The sequence below is a fragment of the Neolamprologus multifasciatus genome, chromosome 12 (genome assembly GCF_963576455.1).
Source record: "Neolamprologus multifasciatus chromosome 12, fNeoMul1.2, whole genome shotgun sequence".
Classification (NCBI taxonomy): domain Eukaryota; kingdom Metazoa; phylum Chordata; class Actinopteri; order Cichliformes; family Cichlidae; genus Neolamprologus; species Neolamprologus multifasciatus.
The window spans coordinates 6,379,341-6,404,526 of NC_140450.1; the positions used below are offsets into that span (position 1 = coordinate 6,379,341).

The window sequence follows — 25,186 nt, forward strand, 5'->3', positions numbered from 1 at the left end:
TGAAGTACAGCCAGACTTTTGACCGCTTCGCCTTGGGCATTTTTAATCTGTAGCTCTGCTCTAAAAGAACGTACGTACCTGGACCCGCCTACTATCCCCGGAAACGTAAAATGATTGGCTAGAATTCAAAGTGTATCACATCTCAGGAAAAAAAAGCACCGAAATAAAGCACCGAAATGTGCGCTGCTTTTCGGTCTGGTTACTACCGTTTATGTCAGAACCGGTGCCATCATGGCACCGGATACCGGTACCCATCCCTAAAGACACGTAGAGGCTCTATCATAGTTTGAGGCTTTGTTTTCAATTAGTGGTATTTGGCATTTTGTCTAAACAAACTGCCAATGCAGTAAAAGACCTGCATAGAAAAACACAATAGAACGCTATCAGTCATGGATTGGCCTCCCCATAGCCAAACCTTGACATTACTGAAGCAGTGTGTGATCATTTTGTCAGAGAAAAGAACAAAAGACCAACATCCAAAGAAGAGCTTTGAATGTCCTTCCAGAAGCTTGAAGAAGCATTTTTGAAGGCTATTTAAAGGAATTGTGAAAAAGTTTGCCTAAGAGGGTTCCGGTCGCGTTGAAGAAAAAAGATGGCCACACCAAATATTGACTTCCAAGCTCATTAGAACAAATTCTGTTTGCTTTACATGCTATATTTTGTGTATTTCCCCTTTTCTTGGCAAAATATAAAGAAATTGGGGTGGCTCAAGACTTTTGCACAGTATTGTACATACAGATATGTTCACATTTTGCATATACGAAATGTTAACATACTTGCATATATACATATCTAAGAACTGACTTAATTATACACATGTGCTGAATTTCTGTTACAACCTGATTTTGAAGTTTGTTAAATGATTCATACTCATAATCATCTAAGTAACTTACGTTGCGTGTAAATGGGAGAGTCTGAAAAGATTCCACTCTTTGAAATGTGAGGGTGTGGTTGTATTATATTTAACTACCTACTCATATAGCAGACACATTTGGGGCTAAACATGACAACTCAGAGCACTTTTGGCTCAGTTACAACACTGGTAAACGTCACATGTGGCCCAAAGCTGGACATTATGTCACATGCAGATGTGCGTGGTACAATCTAGGCAGATACACTTACCCTGAATAATTTGTGTCAGCCAAGGTCAAATTAGGATATAAGAGACCTGCACATGTAGGACATAGTTGGACTATTATTACTGCCTGGGTACTAACAGTATGAAGGTTTATTAATATATTCATCATGATTTAGGTTTAATAGTAATTTAATTCCATTGTTAAGAATTTGCAAATAGAGCAATAGTATTTTGAGCATTTTAGACAAGGACTCGTGACAAGTTAGGGCTGGTCATTGTAACTGTGAAGCTCAGTGGGTGATCTTTAGTCAATCCATTTTGATCTAGAATGAAACATTTCAGCAATGGTTCAATGAACATGTGACCAATAAATCATCTATCAATATAAAAGTGTTTTATATTTCTTTTTCTGACAGAAAGTACTTAAATCACGCTGTCCTTCACACTGTTTCCTGCACTGATACGAAACATTTTCTGGTTTCTGGACGTCTCTGACTCTGCTATAGACAATGAGTTCAGACTGATTCTTGAAGTTTGCTTTAATCATCAGCTGAGATGCTGCTTACACAACAGAGCTGTTAAAATAGTGATGCTGACGTTGTGTTAATGTGTGTAGACAAAATGCTCTATGACAGAGCTTCGTGTCACTCGGTGGGAAAAATACTGTAAGTCTGAACTGGTTTCATCAGGAATTGTCATGACCTTGTTGCCTGTCTCTCTGTGCTTGGTATGCAACAGTCTCCCGCTCAGGGTGTATCCTGCCTCTTAGTCTACAACAGCTGGGATAGACTCCAGCACTCCTGTTACCATGAACTGGATATCAGAAGACGATGGACATACTTGACATACAGCCTCCTTCTGAAAATATCACTTCCCTTTCTCATCTACTCACACGCATCACCTGCAAGGTGGACTCCATACATGCATGGATACATTTCGCTGAGTGTGTCACGAGAGGCAGAGGTTTGGTGATGTCTTTAACCCCCACCACCTCATAGAGATCCAATCCACTGTCTTCTTCATCACCTCTCACGCTTGTCCGCTTTGAATGATGGATGGGCAGCTTAGTGTGGCTTGTATTTCTGGAGCAGGCCATCAGGACACCAGCACCATGTGAAATAATCCCTTCTTCCACTGACACCCAGCTCAGCATGGTATTACATGCCCTTGAGCTGTACTCTCTCTCTCATTCTCTCCCATTAGTGCTCCGTCCCTCGTCGTTTAGCCTCTCTGCGCACTCTTCATCACTCTGAGCTCAGGGAGATCATATAAACTGGCTAACCCATGGCGGAGGGGGTGGTGCTGTTCGTGTGAACTTAAATGTGTATGTGTGGATGTAAGGCCCATGATGTTCGGATGAACTGCAAGGTTAGAGACAGCGGAGTACAAAGCAGGATTTAGCATCACTGCTGTGAATCACAGAGTGAACTGTGCTGCTGCTAAGCATCAAAGAGACGTACCTCCTGAACAGCTGCAACGATATTTGGGAAACAAAATGTGGTAGCAGACAGCCTGGAGATACAATGCATCATTACTACAAAGCTGGCACGTTAAATCCGAGTCGTTCATGTTGTTCATGAATCACTGAGGCCATATTGAGGGCTTACTGAAAGTATGAGGTGCCTTTTTCGGGAAAACATTGAGTGTTTCTGATCCTTTTATTTAGAAATTGTGAAACTGGAAACGTAATCACATCTCTAGTTTGATCCCACAGAGCTCTGGTTCTGCTCTGGCTCTTATCATTTCCTCAGTAGCAGTCCTGACAAATCCTGATGAAACCAGTCCAGACGAAGCAAAACAGTGTATCGCATAGAAACGTCACTCTGAGCTCAATCAATTCGCTGACACGCAGCTGAACTGTTCGAAACCTCATGATTTCACCCGGCTCGGCTCCGTAAACACGGCCTCAGCTGATGATTAATATAAACGTCATGAACTGAGTTTTTTGAACAGAGTAAGGTTTCCATTACCCAGAAACCAGAAAAAGCCAAGCAGCTTCCCATATACATGTTCACCACACTGCACTGTGCTTTAGAGTAATATAAAAAGGCTCACTTATATACTTGCATACAATATTAACACTAAATAACACAATACTGTGCAAAAGTCTTAAGCCATACCGTATTTCTTTTTATTTTGCTAGGAAAATGTGAACGGTAGTCTTCGTGAACTGTTATCCAAGTTCCTTCTTGAAGGAATTCAGAGCTCTTATTTGTTTATTGAATTATTTTCAAATAAATTTAAAATTTTCAGCTGAACTGAGCACTTTTGGAATCTCTTTGTTGGTGCAAAAAGGATATTTTTTGTAGTATATGATGTAACATGTATTTAAGTTTTGAAAGCATTTTCAGTACAGATTTTCTGGAAACCTTATAAAACACAATTTTTCAATTTTTCCCCTTCTTGGTCTATATCGCAACTAAACATCATGAATCACAATGAAGCTAAAAGTGTGACATTTCACATGTATATTTCAAAATGGGTGTGTTGCATTCGCTCTCAAGATGTTCCCATGCTGCTCAGTAACGCTGAGTCAGGTCTCTCACTGATAGGGTTCCATTGTGTATGTGTTTTCCCCCATATGCTTTTGCTGTATTGGCTGAGGGTTTGGGATCATTGTCATGCTAAAAAAAAGATGAAGCTGTTGCCAATCAGATGCTTTCCAGATGGTAGTGCATGGTGGATCATAATCTTTAGTTTTCTGCATACACTACTGCCTGCAAGGCATTCCTAAACCATGACAGAGTGTCCGCCATGTTTTAAAATGGCTGTGCTCACTAGTGAACCTGTCTCCGGACCTCCTCTGAACATACTGATGATAATTTCTCCATAAGATATGTTTCTTTTGATTTTCCGACGGTGTAAGTGACTGGAAACGCAGAAGTCTGTTCCAGTTAACAGACGCTTTACTTTCTGAACCATCCCGGTGTGAAAGTGTGCTGTAAGGAGATTAGCTGGAAACTAAATGAGCCCGAATATACCTCATATAGAGGGATAATACCTTGGTCGTATGACTTATTATTGGAGATTATGTATCAGAATTTCAGGAGCAGGACCACGCCTTCAAACACACTCTTTCCGGTTGTCATCTATATAGGTTCCCCCAGTTCTGCAAACTGTTCATTCTCGTTTACGTTCCCCTCCCTCCTTGTTTTCAATTCTTTAACTTCTTCACTTCTATTTAGTACATGGGGATCTGCCAGGCCCAGGAGCCGTCGCCAGGCCCCTTCAAGGCCTTCCCCAAACCGGAGCTCAATTCATTTAGTAGGTAAAGCATTCACCTTTACCTATTAAAACGCTGTCAAGCCTAAAATGAGAATGTGGGCCCAGCTAGTGAAATGCCTTTTCAACTCACTGGTTAGCGCTGTTTATCCCCCCCCAAAAAACAAGAAAAAGATTTAAGTCAAATTGGGTATTGTAGGTGAAAAAGAGTAAACTAATTAAAAAAAAATCATTTTATTTCAGAAGTCATTAGGCCTGTATGGATATCTATTTTTAGGAATGTTTTTTTTTTATAAGATAATAATAAACTACAATAAATTATCATGTTATTTAACATCACTTTTCTGCCTATGGGGGTTCTCTCCAAGTACACCAGCTTCCTCCCACAATCCAAAGACATTCCTATTAGAATAACTGATGATTGGCAGTAGATCTGAATCTGAGGTTGTCCGTCTCTCTGTGTGATATACTGGTCACCTCTTCAGAGTGTACCCTACCAAGCATCCAATGACAGCTGGGACTGGCTCCAGCCCTAAAATGGAAACTAGATAGATGGATGAATGTTGCTGCTTATCTTAATCTGCCTGTTGGAAGTTCATTATTATTATTTACTTCTTCCTGTCAACAAGGTGTTTAAGACATTCCTCAGAGATTTGCATCCAGCTTTACATGACAGCACCACAGTTTGTTTTTTTGTTTTTTTTTTATGACTGCACATCGCTGACATGGTGTGCTATCCTGCTGGGATAAGACATCTGAAGATGAATATGCTGTAGTCATAATGGGATGGAAATTGTCAGCAACAATGCTCAGATATGTTGTTAAATGACGATCAGCTGATGCCAAGGGGCCCAAATTAATATATAAGGCATGATGGATCCATGCTTTTATGTTGTTTGCAGCCAATTCTGACCCTCCCACCCGAATGTGGCAGCAGAAATCAAGACTCATGAGAGCAGGCAACATTTTTTATGCTTCTATTGTCCAATTGTAGTGAGCACATTTGCAAAATAGGTTCAGTTTACTGTTCTGTAGCAGTTTCAATGTTCAGCATATTGCGGATTTATATATGCTTGTCTACATACCTCGGTTGTAACAGTTGATTATTTGAGTTGCTGTTGCCGTCCTATCACCTTGAAACAGTCTGGCCATTCTCTGACAACAACAAGGCATTTTCACACAGGGAACTGGATGTTTTCTGTCAAATTTCCTATCAAATGCATTATCACTGCAGTTGATACTTTAGTGTAAAATTTATTTCATTTTTATAAAAGATAGACGTCTTAAATACAGATTATGTTTTATTGTCTCATCCTCACGACTCGTGACGAAGGGCTAGAAACCGCTGTACTAAACTGAACTGTGCACAAAACGGACTCAGCCTTGACTTGTTACAAGAGAGTAAGCTGCAGTCATACCTATATACCATTACGTAAATTAAATAATAGAATACTTCTAAAGGGCTTCAAGGACTGATGTGTCATACCACGTCATATCATGTAACTCCACAAATTTTAAATGAAAAACTGTTAAATCATCTTGAAGCTACAGCGGGTAACTGTATCAGATTAATAAAGGTATTTCTAAGTAAATTCTCTCCTCACAGCTTCTTAAAAATCTGAATATTTGATGGTTTTCTTATTATATTAAACTTAATATCAAGTTTTAGACTCCCGTTCAATCACACCCAGCATTACAAGGACATATTATTGAAGTCTGGATCGTAATGAAAGCCTTTTTGATTATATTATTGAGACTTTATGGGTTTAGGTAGTAAGTCTGTTATTTGTTGTCTGTCTTTTGTTTTGGGAAATAAAAAAAAACAACAAAAAAAAAAACACCACGCCTCTCCTGAGCAAAAAATCTTTTTTTTTTTATTTCTCGTTGAAAGGAACTTGGTAGAATACAGCAGAACACACATGACTGAAACAGCTGCCATTTCACGTAACACAGTACAGGAAGAAGGATGTAGTTCAATCGCATGTGTAATATCATATATAGTATACTCATATCAATAGAAAAGAAAAAAAAACTATTGCTCCCAGGTGTTTATTTTTTTTCATATGGCATTTCTCTGCTGTGTTGAAGTGGGTAAAGTAAAATTCAACGAGAGGTTTTGCACACCAAAGGAAATGGGACAATGAGAGTGACATTTCCCAAAATATGAGGGAAAGTTGTGGCTTTTTTTTAAATTAGGCTGTGAAGTAAACTTTCTTTTGTCTATTGCAATGCAGAAATAAAACTTTAAACCGCTCTCAAAAAAAATATGGATAAATACCATTATACAGCAATCAGAATATGCAAAAGAAAAGAACACAAGGCAGCTCCGCGTAAGAGCAGGCATGCAAAAATGATCATATTTTAAAAAGGAGCACTAAAGACGAAATGTCGATGACTTCAGGTGTTTATGTTTGCGCCATTTGGCAACTGATGGAAAAGCCAATTCATGACAAAACATGGGTTAAAAGGTGTGGACTGAAACGAGGGGACAACTCGATGCTCTGTAAAGTGAACTGGAGTGCTGAGTGTTTGCTGACAAACTACTTCAGTGAAGTTGTTTCTATAAATTGCTATAACATACTCTGTTATCAATTTGTTGTACTCTCTTTAATTTCCTCTAAGGAAAAAAAACAGACATGTTAGGAAAAAAGCAGGTATGAAATATCACCCTGGACATTTGCATCCAAGTTTAGTGTTTTAAATAAGCCACTTTAGGCAGCATTATCTATTAAATGTCTCGTATTTCTAAGACATATTTTAATATATCTCTTTTGAAAAATAATTCTATCTATACTTGATCTTTTTTAGTAAGTAAATCTCTTCCAGTATATATATTTTTCTTTATGTTCCTTTAGGTACAGCACCCCATTATGGGTTTTAGTTTTCCAAAAGCACCTAATTTATGTTACAATCAGACTGAATAGTACTTCAGTCATTAATGGTCTGAGTTCAAGATTAGAGGATCCAAATGGTGAACCCCAAGTGAGTCAACAAGATCAATACCCTTGAGACTGTAGCTCAAGCCCGGCAATATTAAGCTTTTTTTAAATTCGTGACCAGTGCTACAGGCCTGAGCTCACTGCGTCCCCCTTTGAGAAAAAGGTCACAGGGGTCAGACGTGGCCATGCATCTTAGGAGACATCATCAGTTGCCACAGATGGCTCAGCTGCAGCAACTGGCTGACCAGATCTGCACCCAGAACCTCTTGAGGATGATGCACAGGCACAGGTAGTGCTGATATATATAGATATATACCCCAAAATACCGATGGGACTTGCCAGCCCTGAGACACAACGAGCCACGTGTGAGCAGGCCACACCGCAATTCAGCTATCGGAGCAAGAAGTCAGCACCTGAGGAATGCCCAGGAGGGAAAGTGGAAGGGTGCAAAACAAGGAGAGAAGAAGGGTGGGAGGTCATTTGAACTCATTTGGATTGTCTGTAGAATCCAAATGAGTCGTGTGCTTGTAACAGATCACCTTACAGGGAACCTCACTGGGCTGAGAGGATGTCCGGCGATGTCAAGGGTGCCACCCCACTCCCATGTAGCTGAAACTGTGGCTCTGAGCGTTGTGGGTCTGTCTGGGCAAGCCGTTCGTTACAGGTCACTTTAGACAAGAAACACACACAGCCATGGTGAACGGTGCAGGTGCTCTGGCTCACTGGCACACTGCGCCTGCTGGTTTGGGTATGTCACATGTTTCACACTTCCTTATTATCATCACACAGACTACAGGTCAGCGCCAGGTGAGCTCTTACCATTTGATGTCAACTAGAAAGTGGTACCGGTAATCTACTGCTGTGTCTCTGCCAAACTTAATCTGCTGGGCTACATGTGAGGTCATATGAACAATCAATATATTTATATTTATATATATAGATATATATATAGATATATATTCTTTTTTTTTTTTAAATCAAAGGGGAAATCTCATACAGGAGCTGACTACTGCAGTCTGCACTCAATTAGCTATAACATCCACCTAAACTTTATAACATTATTCTCTTATATAGACAGTAATTTCTCAGTCAAATATACTTTTTTTTAATTATTTAACTCCGGATTCATTTCATCATGCACAGAATAGTCGTTCCTCTCTCTCCGTTTCTCTGTTTATATCCAGGCTTTGCATCATGTTGTCAGCTCCATCACAAATAGCCACCACTCCTCTCTGCATCAATCGTCGTCCACATCGTCTCCCTCTGACTCCTCTCCGGCTCTCCTCTCGTACATCTTATCCCGGTGCCTCTCCTGGATCTCTTTCATTTCCTCGGCGTAGCGGCTGAACGCTCCCCCGAACTTGCTCCACGCCTTGAAGGGGATTGTTATAGAGTTTCTGTAACTGGGCTTTACTTCGCTCACCCGCAAGAAAACTCCATACTTGTTGGATCCAACGTCAAAGAAGAACCGCTTGGAGTCCACCATGATTGAGGTGCCCTCCGGAAGCTCGCTGTAGCCCCCGGCCCCTCCGCCACCGGCAAGCTCTTCCTCATCTCCCCCGTAGTCGTCTATTAACTTGGCCAAGGCGTCACGGAACTCTATTAAGCCTTGGGCCGGGAGTGCGATGGTTTGTCCAGCCTGCAGGCCAGCACCGGGAATGCCACCCACTCCGACTCCGAAACCAGGGCCTCTATTGACGGTCTGTCGGATCCGGAGAAACCGACCCCGCTGGTTCTCCTTTAGGTCGAGGTAGTATTTTCGGTTCTCACGCACCAGGAACTCGCTCTTCAAGGCCCGTCTAGGCCCGGTGTCATCCCCACCGGAGGACTGAGCAATCTGCTCCGGAGTACTAGGCCCAAGTTGGGCGTAGTGCTCTATGAAATCCCCCAGGTAGTCACGGAACTCCGCCGCAACTGACATAGAGAGGGTCAGCCGACTTTTGGAGCCGCCAGCTCCGACCTCGGCGATTTTGATGAACCGGCCTTTGGCGTTCTGCTTTACGTCAAGGTAGAAACGTTTATTCTGAATGTCCAGCCGCTTCGACGCCAGTTCCTGGGTCTCCGGTTCCCGCTGGTAATGCTGAAACCCGCCGCCTCCACCCCCTCCGCCACCGCTGCTGCCACCGCGCTCACTACCACTATCCCCATCCGCCATCTTCGCCACCAGCAGCCCGTTTTCTCTGCGTATCTTTGACCCCCACCCCCCTTGTTACCGAGCTCACGGAGGCAACCGGACGCTGACTGCTGAGCTCCGGTTGGCTGTTGTGCCTGTCAGTTAAAACATCAGACGAAAAGCCCAAGTTTTCATTCGCTATTTCTAATGCCCGTCAAGACAACGTAACGGCTTTCCAGATGACATTCGAGGAGATACTGTATTTGCGATCCATAACTGCTTATCGATTATTTGTAGCATATGTTCAGTGGAGTACATGTCATTTAGAGATCATTTTACAGCCATAACTAATTCATGTATGACGCCAGTACAATAATATACATGCTTGAAGACGTTATTCGTGTCCTTGCACTGAATTTCATGAATTTCACTGAATTAATCCCAGCTATAGCCCGCTTTGTTATGTATTTTGTACGGTTTTAGGATGGATGTCCCTGGAAGGACACTACACACAAACACACAGTCCCGCCTACTTCGTGGTTTCGTGCGCAAAGACAGGCACGATGAGCTTAGGGTGGGGGATGGGTGGAATTTCTGCAAAGGGCAAGGCTATTGGTTTAGACTGAGATTCGAAGTAACAACGCACTCTCCTATTGGCTCTCTCGGCTCCCACGAGGGGTTGCATGCAAACGATTTGCGAAAAGGTTTATTGTTTCTTTGCTTTCGGGAGCCGAAACTGTTTGGAATCTACTCAGCGCTACAATAAAATAACGCGTCGGGAAAAATGGTATGTGAACTCGGGCTAATGCTCAACGTGTTATAGGAGATATTGCGGGTTTTTTTTTTGCTTGAATAACTGTGCAGTTGTAGAAAGTCCTGCTTTGAATTTGAACTGGGGAAATCCGCGCAGATTGTGTGTGGTTAACAAGCTTGCTAAGAAGCTAACTGACAGCTAAACCATTAGCATTATCGTTACCGTAAGAAGTTCGATTCGTGTGGATTTTCGGCTAAAAGTAGACTGCTTTTAAGCTTTGAGTGTTTGTTGCGAGTTGTTTTGGGTATATTTGCAAATTATTGGAGGTGGGTCGCTCATTTAGGAGAATAAACTGCTCTTTGAGTCGGTGTAGCCTGTGGATGGTGCTTTAGCAGTAACTGCAAGCTAACTTTAGCTAGTTCGTTGGCTTAACGGCTGGTTAACTGTTAGCTGCTGAATAATTCCTTTAAAATAAGTCTGCAGGTGGTGCAAATTAGTAAAGACGACTTTGTGTTTTATTTAAGTTCAGGTGACTTTGTAAGTCCAACTTTCTTTGTCAAAATCTCTGAATGAAAACTTGACCGCTGACGGTCTTAAGGTGGCGCGTCTGTTTTGTTTGTCGCGGGGTCACTGCCAGCAACCTGCTGACAGGTTCTCGTATTTTTTAAGGAACGGAGTCGTTATTGTCTCTATTAAATCGGTTATTTTATCTTTAGGGTGTATACTTGCTGTTTCCAGAGCCGGTTAACGTTGCTACTTTTCATTTCTGTTTTATTTTTAATTGGCGGGAAAGCGACAACTGTTGAACCGGGCGTAACGTAAACTACTAGAACAATAACACGAAGAGCTCAGCGGTGACTCTCTAATTTATTCAGATTCGAATTTGCTATGTCACTTTAAGTCTTTTATTTTTCATTTAATACAAGTCAGGCGTATTCGTTTCACATTTGCTCCCACTTTCTGATTTCATCTTCTTCTTTTCCGTTTAATCACTCAATGCAGGCTGGTGGCAAAGCAGGAAAAGACAGTGGCAAAGCCAAGGCGAAAGCAGTGTCGCGCTCCCAGAGAGCTGGGCTGCAGGTAAATGTCAATCATTTGTCGTGGTGCAGTTTGTGGCTTTGCTGCAGGTGTTAAGTGCCACAGGACGTTTGCTTAGAGAAAAAAAAAAAAGGACCACAATCTTACTTCTGTTTCCTGACAGTTCCCAGTGGGTCGTATCCACAGGCACTTGAAGACTCGCACAACCAGCCACGGTCGTGTAGGAGCCACAGCAGCTGTTTACAGTGCTGCCATACTTGAGTACCTCACTGCTGAAGTAAGACTTCCCATTCCCTCCATTTTTAACTTTGTTTTGATTAACAGTGTTACTTAATGTCAGCTTTGGTTGTTTTCACTGTAGCTAATTTTTCTGTTGATATGAATCCTTGTTTCTTTGTTTTTTCCAGGTACTAGAGTTGGCGGGTAACGCCTCCAAAGACTTGAAAGTGAAGCGTATCACTCCTCGCCACTTGCAGCTGGCAATTCGTGGTGACGAGGAGTTGGACTCCCTTATCAAGGCAACCATTGCTGGAGGAGGTGAGCTGGCAGTTTTCTGGACTGATTAATCGATATCTTATATAAACCATCTGTGTATAGATTGTATTCTATTTGCAGATTATATATGTAAATCTCATGTACATTTCCTTTTGCTTTCAGGTGTCATTCCCCACATTCACAAATCCCTCATTGGGAAGAAGGGCCAGCAGAAGACTGCATAGATGCCATGTTGACCAGAAATTTGGGGGCTTGGGCTTTGAACGGACCAGGAGTTCACCTTTGTTCTTTTTTTTATTATTAATATTATAGCAAACGAAGAGTGATTGTTAGCCTTTGTGTTTGTTATATTTACCAATAACTAGATAAAAAGTACAGAAAACCCCTTAAAGACAGTAAACCCTTTGTATGTTAATGTAGAGTGTTTGACTGGGGAGTTAATGATTATTTGAAATGGTGGCAGTGAATTTGTTTGATTGGCCTGGCTCTGTGTAATGTTTTATACTGAAAAAACAAATTGTTAAACTGTTTTTTATATAAAAGATCTTGTTTTGTGGTTATTTTCTCTGAAGTTATGATATTTACTATGACACATTTTTAAGGAGAATTTCTTTTTTGAAAGTAAATTGGATAACAGCTAAATGGTAAGATGGTGCTTTTTTTCCTTTTGACTTACTGTAAAAAAAAAAAAATTGAACTGCACAAGAATAGTGATGTATTAAAAGTTACTTTTTTTTTCTTACATCAAAATGAAATAACGTGTTGTAACCGCCTGCTACAGTGTTTTGTCTTAATGTTTACAGCAGTTGAAAAAATGTGTTAAACTTGAAACTACGTATTAACAGTGTAATCCTCAGCTAATTGGGAAACACTGATTGTAAACTTGTTGCCTCACTGTGGAACACAAGTCCTGCCATTTGTCAGCTACATATCACCACTGGGTACATTCAGTACTCTGATACTTTGGGAAAAAAAGTAGAGGATGAGTAATCAGCGCTGAAAACATTTGTCTACACTACCAAAATATATAGGCATACTAAAAATATATTTATATTCCCCTTCTAAAAGTCCATTTCATTTTTAACGTTCAGATTTTGGAGCCTTTTTCTTTTTTTTAAAGCTGTATTCAGGGAAATGACTTTGCCTATTTTATCTTTGAATAAACACCATTGGCATGTTATCTCTGACTTGGTTTGAAACAAACTCATTTATAGAGACGAACATTACATGTGACGCTGCAAATCATGAGCATAACTCCAAATATGCTTTCACATTGACTTAGTCGTATTTTGGAAACTCCCTAATGGTTAAAAACAAGACTTTGTGCTCTAATGACTCAAAACGGCAGCACCAGATAAAAGCTTTCTGCATAAAAATAATTTCAGGAAATTAATGTTAATATAAAATCCAATCAAAACTAAACTATAAAGTAGCTTATGTTTCTGAGATCTTACTAAAGTTAGAAATTTCAAGTGGTCTTAACACAGGTTCAGGCTTTTATGTCAGGAGGGTGATCCCTTACTATTATCAGTTACTCCGTACACTAAATAAGCCTGTTCTTTTTTTTACATTGACATTAATAATAATTTATCCTACAGCTAAATATATCTCCACATTGAAATTACCCCGAACGGAAAACATGGGAAAGTTTTCTAAAAACTACAACTTGTCTATTTAAATTTATATACCATCAGTTCTCTTTCATTCTTGTAAAATTTATTGACAGTTGTTTTAATTGCATGATTGTTATGCACCGCTAAAATAGAGGGTTTTACGACATGTGATCAGATATTTAAACCTGCTTTAAGTTCCATTTAAAAAACCCAAACATTTAATAGTGATGCAATCACTGCCCACTTTGATAGGAACCCCTGTTCCACTGTTTGTTATCTCAAATATATAATCACACATCAGCAACTTGATGTATTTAAGCATACAGACATGGAGAAGATAACCTGCTTAACTGAGCATCAGAATGGAGAAGAAAGCAAATTCAACTTTGAACGTTGTTGCTCGTTCCAGATTGGCTCATTTCAATATTTAAGAAATTTCTGATCTGCTGGAATTTTCCTGCACAACCATCTCCAGGGTTTACAGGAAATGGTTAAAAAAAAGAGAAAAGTGGCAGTTTCCTTTGTCCCACTGTGTCCCAAGTGAACAATAGAAGAATGGAAAAATGTTGCCTGGTCTGATGATCACAATAATGCTTCTGCAAGCATCATGTAAACGCTACGCCACGAGTATTGATGCCGACCACGTTCTTTAAGATCGCAGCATGCCCATCTTCATATGGCTCCTTCCAACAGGTTAATGAACTATCTCACAAAGCTCCGATCATCTCGTACCGGTTTCTTCATCATGACAATTTAATCATTTAATGTACACAAAGTCATCACATCTCAACCCAATAGCCCCTTGAATACATGGTAGAACTGGAGATTCACACAATAGATGCTAGTTGTTATACACCCACACACTACTTTCACACTACTGCTTCAGCAATCAAAACTGGATGTTATCATATTTGTAAATATTTTGATTACTCTCTCTTTGTCTCTAAAATTAAAGATATAAGGTTATTTAAGTGAGCACACATATACAAAGGCTGATGTAGAATATAATTGTAAATGAACTATTTATTCTCAAGAACAATACTATATTAGATAACATCCCGCTTCCCCATATCATTTAACTGTAATGGTCTCAGTTTGGCTCATGATGTGATCAGCTTTCTACAAAGTTTGCAGTTACTTGCAAATTTGTAAATGCAAGTTCTGTATAAGTTGTCTTTGGTGATATCTCCTATTTATTTATTTATTTCAAGTTACTCTGCATCTTAGTTCTAACTAGTTTAGTTTAGTTCTACTAAAGTGGAATTTCTGAATAAAAATAAAAATGTAGTCACGTATTAATTACAGAAGAAGTGAGAGTTTCAAAAGGGATCCAGTTGTTAAGTAAACCTCATACAGTGATTGGCAGTTTTCAGCTCAGCTGGGGAGAGCACACACCTCTCATGAGAGCAAAAACTTTCCTAGAGAATATAAAAAGAAAATATCTAATATTGTTTTGTGACACAAGGTCAACTATGGCATCTTTTTGGTCTTTTGCTTACAAGACCATCAGTTACTCTGATCTGCCTCGCTCCTGCTTCCTGTCATACCCCATCCATCCACTAGATGTCCTCAGACTTCTGTTCCAAGTCCTCTGTCCACCATAAACCATCTTACCTTTCCCTAATTTTCCCAATCACTATCTAAATATTTGCCATTTTTCTTTCTCCCATACTAGAGTATTAGTTGAGTTCTCAGTCACGACTCTGATTCCTGATCAAGCCTATATTTTGTGACAATCTGAGGGCAAACCTCTATCTAAGAATACAGAATAGAATAGAACTGAATAGCCCTTTGTTGTCATTGTACATCTACAACAAAATTATGGGTGCTCAACAATTAAGAGGGATACATGCAAAATAGGAGAAATATATTCCAAAATAAGAAAAAGGCACACAATAGAGAACAACATGTACGGTGCTTAGAAGTAGTGAAAAGAAAAAAAAACTTGGTCTGAGGTGTTACTCATGAGTCTGGAGGTTTGGGACCTGATTGAGCTTGAGTTATGCATTTTCCGCATGTTCCTCACTGCATTTGGGGTTCATGTCAATACCTGGGAACGCCTCCCTGCACAAACCATGACAAATACACTACCAGTTTATTGAAATCATCCAACATTCTGGAGAACATGCTTTTTGTTTTCTTGGTGAGAGTTGGACTGACAAACTGGAAATACTCGGCCATTCTGACTGATGACTGTGACCATAACCCTGTAGTTTTTCATAGGGCTGCTTAAGGATAGCTGTTTCCATATACTTAGATGAACTTAACCCAGCTTAAGTCTCAATGGGAAGCCTTGAGTTATTGCTGTCTTGATGTCATCCTGGTGTGTTTATGCCAGACATGAAGATCAAGGGGTGGATCTAACTGCACAATCATATGATTACTTTATTCTTCTTTTTGACAATAATAGGTACCATAATGTACAAAATAAACAATATGCATTACACTCAGAGGTAATGCCTATTGTCCATTTTTTAATGTCTATTCTAGCCTTATGTTTCCAAATAAACAGAGAAAGCTAAGTCTTTACCCAATCATTAAAAACCTCATTTCTTTGCAGTGCTTATTTATTTTTCTATAATACCTTATGACAAGCTAGTTTTTATGTTTTGTATCACGACAACACCTCATTGTCGTGCTTATCTCATTATTTCTTTTGCGGTTCCCACAGGCTGAAGCGTCAGATAATATCTTTTGAACAGCAAATTACATGGAAGAGACGAGTGATGAGACGGCAGAAGATCAATCACCTCTCTGGGTGACAGGAACAGAAAGCCAGTTTATTAAAAAAAAAAAAAAAAAAATCACAGATACTTTTGAACTTTTGTTTACTTATGTCTGACTCAGAGGTGTAATGACTCTGAAATGATGAAACGCGTTGCTTCGGATGTGTGGTGGCTCACAGTCTAATAGTGAGGATCTTATTACATTGCTAACAGGGCTGACCTTTGCGGACAGATCTCGAATACACCGAGACACTTTTTCTTTTCTCTTTACACGACAAACCCAAACCGAGTCACGGTGTTTCATTATTTTTTTGCCCATTATCAGGTCCAAATGAAAGTGAAACAAAACATCTTTCAAAACAGTGTCAGGCAGTGGATGCTTCTTGAAATACATGCGTTACCCTTTTTTTTTAACCAAAAGATTGAAGGCAGATGCTCTGAAAAGGTTACAGATTTTAATGAGGAAATTGCAAACAGAACAAGTGAGAATGATGCAAAAACAAACTCTCAGGGGTCTGGCTCAATCTCTTCCACAGGATAAATCTGCAAGGATCCACACTCAGATTATTCATTTAGAAGTAAAAGAATCAAATCACCCGAGAAGCGAGATCCCCAAAGTAGTTCAGCCAGACCTTCAAATCAGACTCTGCTCCTCTCCCAGGTTAATTAGCCTGGAGCTCAACACAAAAGTCCAAATCTCCATAAAACTTGACTCTCAGGTTCAATGCTAAATATCTCCCCAGGCTCCACTCTCCAACTTTTCCCACTATTCACCAATAGTTCTTGTAGATGGGCTTAGAGCCAGCCTTCTCCCCAAGCAATCAGCTGGCCCTCCAGGAATAAATCTAAGCCACAAGCAAAGGTAAGTAAGACTGGAAATGGGAGCCCAAGTGATACTACCAACAGTGTTGGGGAGTAACGGAATACATGTACCGCCGTTACGTATTTAAAATACAAAATATGAGTAACTGTATTCCGTTACAGTAACCGTTTAAAAAGGTGGTATTTAGAATACAGTTACTTTGTTGAAATAAATGGATTACACGGCGGTACTTCCCTGTTTCATATTGTGGCGGGTCAGGACTGTTCGGGTTTTGTTTGACAGCTACGTTCTGTTGTTCCAGGCGGCAGCGTTACGGTTGCCATGGTTACAGGTTGACGCTCTCTCTCTGCGTGTTTCCTGGTTGAGAGAGGCCTTTTTGTTGTTGTTGTGCTAAGCTAATAGGCAGAATGCTACCGGTATAGCTCTAAAGAATGTAGCCTGGTGGGCAGTGTAGTCCGTGCTGCAGGGAGAATGGACTGCCATACCCGTTATGTGTCTGTGAGCGAGGGAGGGAGAAAAAGGAAAAGTACGAGCTGTCATCGAGCAAAAACGGGAGCTAGAAGCATGTAAATATAATAATAACCACTGCAGCCAAGAAGAGTGCCTGACGAGCCCAGTTGTAAGTAAGCTATTAAGACTCGACTGTACACTGTGTTCGCGTTTTACTTCAAAACATTAAGGTCCGTTGGAGCAGCCTTTCAACGCCTCTCTCTGTCTCTCGCTAGCAAAGTTGACCCACACAACAAGCTAGTTTTCAGCTACAAGCCCGACACAGTACACGACATATTAGCCAGAGGTCCCTTTACTACGGTTCGGAGCCACGGACCTTCAGTAACAGTAATAAATCACAGCAATAGTACATTCACGTAGTTGTAAACAGCATGATAATCCAAAGTATTCAGAATACGTTACTCTCATTGAGTAACGTAACGGAATACGTTACAGAATACATTTTGGGGCATGTATTCTGTATTCTGTAATGGAATACATTTTAAAAGTAACCTTCCCAACACTGACTACCAACAGCATTGTATAACAAACTGGGAGTGAACGACAAGGAGAGCCTGGTTTAAATACTGCAGCTGATAGTGATGAGAGACAGCTGGAGTTCAGGTGGCCACAGCTACTCCTGGGAGGAGGTAAGCAGGTTTTTCTGCCCATACGTCCCCACGGAGAGTTGTAGCAGGGAGACGGAGAGAAAGGCAGATCAGCACCTCGAGCACAAGAGGGTAATGTCCTGTGGTGCTGTATTTAAGTACAGTTATGAATTTCCAGAATTTCTTTATATTTTCCACAACATTCTAGGACATCCATTTTCACTTTTTTCAGACCCTGATACCTAGATCATTAAAATCTACATCCACATTATCCCTGCATTTTGAAAAGGTCTCCAATGAACAAATATCCTTCTGAATCTTTTGGATCCTATTTTATTTGTTTATTTCATATCGCATATAAAAGTGCAAATTTGTTCTTCTTTTGGCCTGATGCTCATTGCTGTCTGATTTCATCATTGTTCAATTTTCTCCCTCTAATCTCGCCTTCACAATGTTTTATTTTTTGGTATAATGTTTGTTGTCTTTTAATAATTTCTCTGTATTATTGTTGGCTCTGAACTGAGCTGAATAATAACAAATTAAACTTAACCTTTTTGACACATTTTGTAACACTTTTTCCCAGCAAAGACAGGCATGAAAAGTCTGTAAATAAAAGTCTTCTTTCTAAGAAATGTCACTACTTTCCTGAAGTGGAAACAAAATGTTCTGGACAAAACAAGCCAGTGATAATCAACCGTCTCTAAGACCTGGTATCATTAGTCACATATTAAGTGATTGAGCTCATGGGTGGATTAATTTAACACTAATATCTTTATTAGGTGAGAATGATCAGAAAACCCATGAAACCTGAGAAAAATGTTTTTTATTGTGTTTTTTTTTTTGCTTTGTTTTGTTTGTTTTGTTTTTTTGCAGTGCATCTGTAACTTTGTAGCAACTTCACACAATTCGTCTTCTTACTGTGTGAAGTTGTAGTTCCCAAATGGTGCAGAGGCACACTGTTGTACCTAGAGATTTTGTGTCAGTCTTAAGTACTGCAAGTGCACAACAAGTAATGAATTACATTTGAATTTGCCATATTTGTACACATCAAAGGGTGTGACTGATAGCAAGGAGGATCACACCATGTGTGCGGGTGTGAAATGGATCACTTTCATGTGCACAGTGAGCCACAGTTTACTCGAAATTCTCGGTGTTATGAAAGGTTCCAGCACTGCAAATATGCTATCAAAGGTGCCTTTGTCTAACATTATAATCAGAACAAGAACTGATTATATTTCAGAGGACAAAAAGTATATATTTTTTTGCAAAACTGAAGACAGCTGTGACTTGAAATGTCACACACTTTCTTATTTTAGAGATACCCGGAAGCTCAGCCTCTGGGCCTAAATTTGGTCATACCCATTGCTGACCCATTGCTATGGCCTTACCAGGAGAAAAGTGGTGGACTAATGAAAATTTTCATCCTTAAAGCTAATCATGTGGCCACAAGGAGCAGCATTATTGTAAAATATCTGCAAAGGAACTCTTTGATTACCATCAAATATGATAGCAGATTACTCCTTCACCTTGTCCATCAAATCCTCTAAAATAAACCTGATGTTCAGACTTTCAGGTAAAAAAAAAGTTGGTTATGAAGCAGCTGCAAACTCAGGAACTCCAGCACATGAAGTAAAGATTTCTGTGATTGAGAGTGACATCAGATGTATTGTCCACATGAGTCTGGGCCTCTGTGGGAACACATGAAAGCCAGCGCTGCCTCACATCTTCAAAGAGTAAGAATCATTTGTTTATTCTTACATCTCCCTTTGTCTCCTTCTTTACAGTTTTCTCCCGAGGATGGTGGGAGTGTGACAGCCAGAGGTCAGCCTTCAGCTCCCATTATATTCTGCACTGCCTGAAATGTACCACACAGAACAGGGACAGCTTACATGGTAAGAATTCAGAAATTCTTTTTCAACTTGTTTCTATAGTTTTCAAACCTGTAAATTCCTGAAGTTATTTAATGTAAAAAAAACCTCACACATTCTAACAAAGCGTGAAGGATTCCACATTACTTTTTCCTTGAAGAAAGTAAAATACGGACTAGACTGTTAGTAGTAGAAACAAAAAGCAGCTCCTCAAGATATTTTCAAGTAAAAAAATTGTCACAGTATCATTATGTGTTGTTATGTGATTGTGTGCAGAAGGTGCAGTATCAAGAGAAGAGAGAGACACAATACTGGAAAAAACAGGAAATGCAGGGATGGTTGATTTAAGCTACAGTGTAAATTAACCAGGCACTAAATAAGATGCTTTAAACTCCTCTTGGAAGTTTTTCTTGGTGTTTTGAAATAAAAAGTAGCCTTTTTCAGCTCATGTTTTTCAAAAGAATGCGTTCAGTGTCACTCACAATGTGTTGAGCTGCAGAAAGCAGCCGTTTATGGTGTAAAACAACAGCTAAGAAATCATTTTTTTCATGTCGTAACTGTTCATTCATTTGATTAACCTCCTAGGACCTGGCATCCACATATGTGGACATCACATTTTGGGATGTCTTGACCAAAATAAAAAATTTTACTCTACAAGGGCCTGATAACCACTTACGAGGACATTATACTGCAAATGTTCGATTGAAATTTAAAACAAATGTCAATCTTATTTTTGTCAGAGATAAAATCAGGTTAAAAAAAAAATCTGGAAATTCTTTGTTTTTATATTCATCAGGCCCCAAACAGCCCAAATAGCAAAGAGAATTTAAAAATGCATGTCATGAAAGAGTTTGGGTCTTAGAAGGTTAAACACACACATTCATCTGGTACAGTTAGCAGAGGGGCCGTCTCAGCTCACAGTGGAGAAAGGATATCTTCAGTATACCCAGGAGTGTACAGTGCAGTCAGCCAAACACAGGGAGTCCTAAAATATTCACACAGTCCCTTTCTAGAAACTATTTAATAAAATATTTAAATAAAATATAAATATAAATAAATATTTAATAGCAGAATAATTATCATATTTAATTTAAAAGAGGTATCAAATCTGCTGGTGGCAAGTTGTTAGGATATGCTATATTGGATATATAACATATCCTATTGTCCTGACAAAATATCTGAAGAGACCCTCGTCACCTTTACACTCTCAAAAGATAAGGTAAGCCCACCAAAACACTGACCTCTAAGGTACCCTTTACACAGGGAATGTATCTGTATCACACTAACCCTCTTAGAGAAGCATATTACTGCCAAATTATGATCAGCGACTCACATAACTTACATTGCATCCTAATATTGCAAACATACGTGTATCTTTTTGGCACTCAAAATGAGGATATTCTGATGCTGGACGACACCCCAAACACTGCCCGTTTATCTATAATGTACCTACCTGCCCTACTATCTTTGTACTTGTTTCTGTGTCCCATCCTTCCTTCTTCTTTCTGTTTGTCATCCTCTCTCCAGTGGGTACCAGAGAGATCTTCCATTTATGGGAGCTGCGATTGATCCATAGTCAGGGCTCTAAGAAACCACAGCCTCCAGTCTACTTCTTTGCTTTTCTGTCTTTTTTCTGCCATCTTCATTATTAGTAAACCTTTCAGGACCTGCTTTTGAGGGTACAAATAGCTACCTTGAAGGCCAGTAATTAGCTCTAGGAGGAGTTTTGTGTAAACTGGAACTGCAGAGACAGGTACAATAGAATACTGCTTTGATATGAAATGCTGTGCAGCTACTACACAGTTGTTATTAGTTGTTATCCAACGAAACACTTACAGATTTATACCTTTTACTTCTAAATTATTGAACAATTTAACTTAATTAAATTAAATTAAATTTAACTCTGCCTTGTGGAATGTACTTTGAAAGTGCATCAAACTAAAGACATGTCTGGGTTAAAAGCACCCTGGATATCCTTTAATCACAAGGCTTTTATTTTATGTACTGATGCTATGACTTGTCCGCCTTTTTAAGCCCTTCCAGATGAACTGGATTAAAGTAAGAAAACCATTTGGCCTTGAATACTGTCAGGAACTGAACAGCCCTTCTGGTGACCTGCAGGTGTCGTTCGTTGCGGTGTGGTGGTGAAACTGAAGGTAACACCTACACAGGAATAACTTAATAATGAAAAGAGACGTACGCTTGCTTTGATCTTTGATGTAAAGAACATGTTCAATAGACACTGACAGGGAACATCTTCATCCACTTCGAGGGAGAGGTGTTTCCAGAGAGGCCTGTCAGTGAGCCTATATCACCGTGTCTTTATGTTTGACATTTTAAATCCCTTTAAACCTCGAAGCTGGAGTTCAGGGAACAGACTTTACCACCGAAGACATTTATTAGAAGGACATCTTAAAAAAGAACACAAACTAGCAATAGCACTATGCTGGCCTTGAGCGTAAAAAAAAAGCAAAAACAGGTTTTCAGTGAGCCTCTTCCAAAAGAACTCGTGAGCATCTATTCAGTAAAATAGCCCAAAATAGCCATGAGGAAAAAATTAAAATGTTTTGCTAACACAAAAAGTTTTACAGTTGTTCAGAAAAATCAAAGCGAGGACTTGTTTTCTCTTTAAAATCGTTTGCATCGAACCTTGATTGACTTTTTATGCAACTGGAGTTCATAGTGCAACAATAACGCAACCATCTTTTGACCAGTCATCTATTTCTACATCACATCAAAGTCGTCACATATTCTTTTAACGGCCCACACATGAGAACTAACAGGGAGTTAGTTATACTTTCAGTTTCACACTTGTGTATGGCACGGCTGTTGTAGCTTCAGCAAGTGAGGTTTTCCCTGGAGGCACCAACATGGTCTTGGTAAAGGTTTATGTTGGCTACAGGTTCAACATCAGCAGTTTGTTGTCTTCACACGTGCTGCACATGTTGGCCACATTCATACCTGAGTAGGTATCAACAAAAAGAGATTTTTTTTTTAAATGTTCCCACTCGTCTAGCTAGAAAAACACAGTTTTATCTCTCCCTCTGCGTCCCTGAATGTGTCGGCACTGTTCAGGAGGCGTTTCATTGTCACTCTGCTCAGCGGATCAGCACCAGGCAAATGACCTCCCCACCATTTCAAAGAATAACTTGTTTGGCTTTCTGAAGTACCGACAAAGCTTCTTCAAGGCTTGGGTACTCAGTGGAGCATGTGGCCTGCCTTTAGACTCGTCCAGGCACTTGTCGTGTCCAGCCGACAGGAGGCAGTAGAAGCCCTTGGTGGTGTTGTAGTAGAAATTGCTCGGGTTGATCCTGGGCGGCAGGTCCAGAAACCTCTCTGCCTTCCTCAGCTCAGGGAAGGGATCCCGAATAAGCGCATCTCCGTCCACCACGTGGATCTGCTCCCTGGGGAAGACCTCCAACCAGCGGGCAAGGTGCTGGTGATAGAGGCTCCTCTGCAGTGCCTTGTATCCAGGATCAATATGGCCCTTGTGGAGTAGGAGCTGCTCTAGGGGCTTGTAGGGCTTGTGTCGTGTTAGGCGGTTGTGCAGAACCTGGGTGTAGTCAGAGATCAGCCTCTCAGCTGGGTCCCGGACAATGAGTAGCAAGCGGACAGCAGGGTTCATGTCCCAAACTCGTGCAGGAACCTGAGGAGCTGCGAAGTAACCTGGGGTCTTTTCCACTGTCAGTTGATCTGGGACGGTGAAGGGCATCTGGGCTCGGTACCAGGCCAGACCTCTGCGGTAGTGCTCCTCCACATTGAAATAATGCACCTGTGATGTAGATGGGGGAAAAAAGCAGCTCTTCATTTATTTTTAAACCACTTGTTGACACTGTTGTTTTGAAATTTTAGTTTAAAAGGAAATTTTAGGGACATCTAATAATTTCTAAATCTTTTTACCATCTAAAACACTTTCAGCTTTTTTCTTCATTTAGTCCCAATCTTGTCTAAACCAATCTATTCTTTGGCACCAGCTTTCTAACTTCATAGTCCTCACTTTAAACTATCCTGATTAGGATTTCTCTCAGTGCAGCTTTTCAGGACAGGCCCGTCACCATTCATCATACTTACAAATGTACATGACAAACTACACAGAAACTCAACTCTCTTTGCTCTGGTTTCTTTACTGCACTGAAGAAGATGCAGTACGTGTTTGGCCTGAACTAAACTTTCAGAAAATCCTCACGCATTTGATAATTAGACCGCCTCTGTGTCCTCTTGGTCTTGCCTGAGTTGCATCTCCAACTCCCCGAGTGCAGAGTTTTACACTTTTACAGTATATATTTGCACCTGGGGCATTTTGTTAGCTCCATTACCCTGAGATTGAATTTTTTGCTTCAGTGCAGCTCTATATTGTTAGAGCTGAGTCTCTTAATACATATTTTCAGACACAGAAGGTCTATCCACAGTTACAATCATTATTACTTACTGAATTTTCAACTAGTACTATGTTATTTTCTTTGCTTGGAGTTTTCAGATTTTCCATGGCCAACCAATGCCTGGGTCTTGGCCTGGATTTTGCCACTCTAAATACAAAATGCTGCGAGCTTCTGGAGGTTGACCTTGCTATTCTTTGAATACCATCAGGTGGTTTTGAGGCACACTGATGAAATTTGTACAATTCAATAAAAGCAGATTTATTTTACAGGATATACAAGTGAAAAGAAAAAAAATGTTGATGTGAGATTTCACATAAGGGTTTCAACAAAAACTACAAATTAATTTTTGACACGTATGAAAATCGATTTTGACGTCCATCATATATTTAAGAAGAAAACAGACATTTTTCTGAATGGGAACATTTTATCCCAGTTTGACGTTAGAGTAGAGAAGATGAAACTACTTAACAACCCTTAAGTGCTTAAGTGCAAACTGAGTAATTATTGTCCACAGCTTGTGATAGTGAAAAGTGTTTTGTTTATTACCTCAGCCTTTGCCACCTCCACATCTGGGTGCAGATTGAGCATCTCGAGCAGGGCTCTGGTGCCACCTTTCCGCACGCCAATGATAATAGCTCCGGGCAGCCGCTGCTGGGTAGCATTGTAAAAGGAGGAAGAGGATGATGGAGGGGAGTAGACGGAAGAACTGGAACCCCCAGAGCGCAATTCCCTTAAGCACACAGACAGCTGAGTCTGCAGCAGCAGAAGCACCAGCAGCGCTAGTAGCACTGTCCACAGCATGGTGCCACACGCACACACACAGGGGTGGAGTGATGGTTATGAGCACACTCTCATGAAGCTCCCGGACCAGTACGTTGTGCTTGTTATGAGTCAGCGGGGGGTCTCGGGAGGGAGCCCTTCAATTGGACAACCTATGAAGCAGGAAAAAAAATAAAGGTTATCATCCACTTTTACTGTCTCACTCTGCCACTTTCTTCTTTAATAGCACCAGTGTAGCAGAAAGGTCGAAAAGTGATACAC

At 40.3% G+C, this 25,186-nt stretch overlaps 3 protein-coding genes and 1 long non-coding RNA gene across 7 annotated transcripts in view; 2 read left to right on the forward strand and 2 right to left on the reverse strand.

The window, feature by feature from the left end:
- The window catches only part of LOC146506285 (uncharacterized), a 68,311-nt gene extending 46,039 nt beyond the window's left edge, over positions 1-22,272 (forward strand). The window contains exon 2 of the long non-coding RNA XR_014877158.1: positions 19,683-22,272. This is a non-coding gene — a long non-coding RNA (uncharacterized LOC146506285). The remainder of the gene's footprint in view (positions 1-19,682) is intronic.
- Positions 6,150-9,481, reverse strand: LOC146506289 (transcriptional regulator protein Pur-beta). The gene has a single exon (XM_085179811.1). The coding sequence runs from the start codon at positions 9,392-9,394 to the stop codon at positions 8,477-8,479; it is 918 nt and encodes a 305-aa protein (XP_085035937.1). The 5' UTR covers positions 9,395-9,481; the 3' UTR covers positions 6,150-8,476.
- On the forward strand, positions 10,003-12,181 carry h2az2a (H2A.Z variant histone 2a). 3 transcript variants are annotated; one of them, XM_085179817.1, is made up of 5 exons: positions 10,003-10,139; positions 11,109-11,186; positions 11,308-11,421; positions 11,552-11,681; positions 11,802-12,181. In XM_085179817.1, exons 1-5 carry the CDS (start codon positions 10,137-10,139, stop codon positions 11,861-11,863), a joined length of 387 nt encoding a protein of 128 aa, XP_085035943.1. In that variant the 5' UTR covers positions 10,003-10,136; the 3' UTR covers positions 11,864-12,181. The 3 variants fall into 3 exon arrangements, with proteins under 3 accessions (XP_085035943.1, XP_085035944.1, XP_085035942.1); XM_085179818.1 differs by having other exon boundaries at positions 10,015-10,143; XM_085179816.1 differs by lacking the exon at positions 10,003-10,139 and having other exon boundaries at positions 11,103-11,186.
- Positions 12,320-24,946, reverse strand: hs3st1l2 (heparan sulfate (glucosamine) 3-O-sulfotransferase 1-like 2). 2 transcript variants are annotated; one of them, XR_014877157.1, is made up of 3 exons: positions 24,692-24,946; positions 21,183-23,538; positions 12,320-21,056 (listed from the first exon to the last, which is right to left on the reverse strand). XR_014877157.1 is itself a non-coding variant. In XM_085179810.1 (2 exons), exons 1-2 carry the CDS (start codon positions 24,944-24,946, stop codon positions 22,873-22,875), a joined length of 921 nt encoding a protein of 306 aa, XP_085035936.1. In that variant the 3' UTR covers positions 12,320-22,872. The 2 variants fall into 2 exon arrangements, 1 of the variants encoding a protein (XP_085035936.1); XM_085179810.1 differs by having other exon boundaries at positions 12,320-23,538.
- Positions 24,947-25,186: the final 240 nt, after the last annotated feature.

Coding starts and splice junctions, on each gene's coding strand:
- LOC146506289 (XM_085179811.1), bottom strand. CDS start 9,394: ATGGCGGATGGGGATAGTGGTAGTGAGCGCGGTGGCAGCAGCGGTGGC.
- h2az2a (XM_085179818.1), top strand. CDS start 10,036: ATGCAAACGATTTGCGAAAAGGTTTATTGTTTCTTTGCTTTCGGGAGC. Junction 11,422..11,551: donor TTGAGTACCTCACTGCTGAA/GTAAGACTTCCC, acceptor TGTTTTTTCCAG/GTACTAGAGTTGGCGGGTAA. Junction 11,682..11,801: donor GGCAACCATTGCTGGAGGAG/GTGAGCTGGCAG, acceptor TTTTGCTTTCAG/GTGTCATTCCCCACATTCAC.
- hs3st1l2 (XM_085179810.1), bottom strand. CDS start 24,946: ATGCTGTGGACAGTGCTACTAGCGCTGCTGGTGCTTCTGCTGCTGCAG. Junction 23,539..24,691: donor TGGAGGTGGCAAAGGCTGAG/GTAATAAACAAA, acceptor TCTACATCACAG/GTGCATTATTTCAATGTGGA.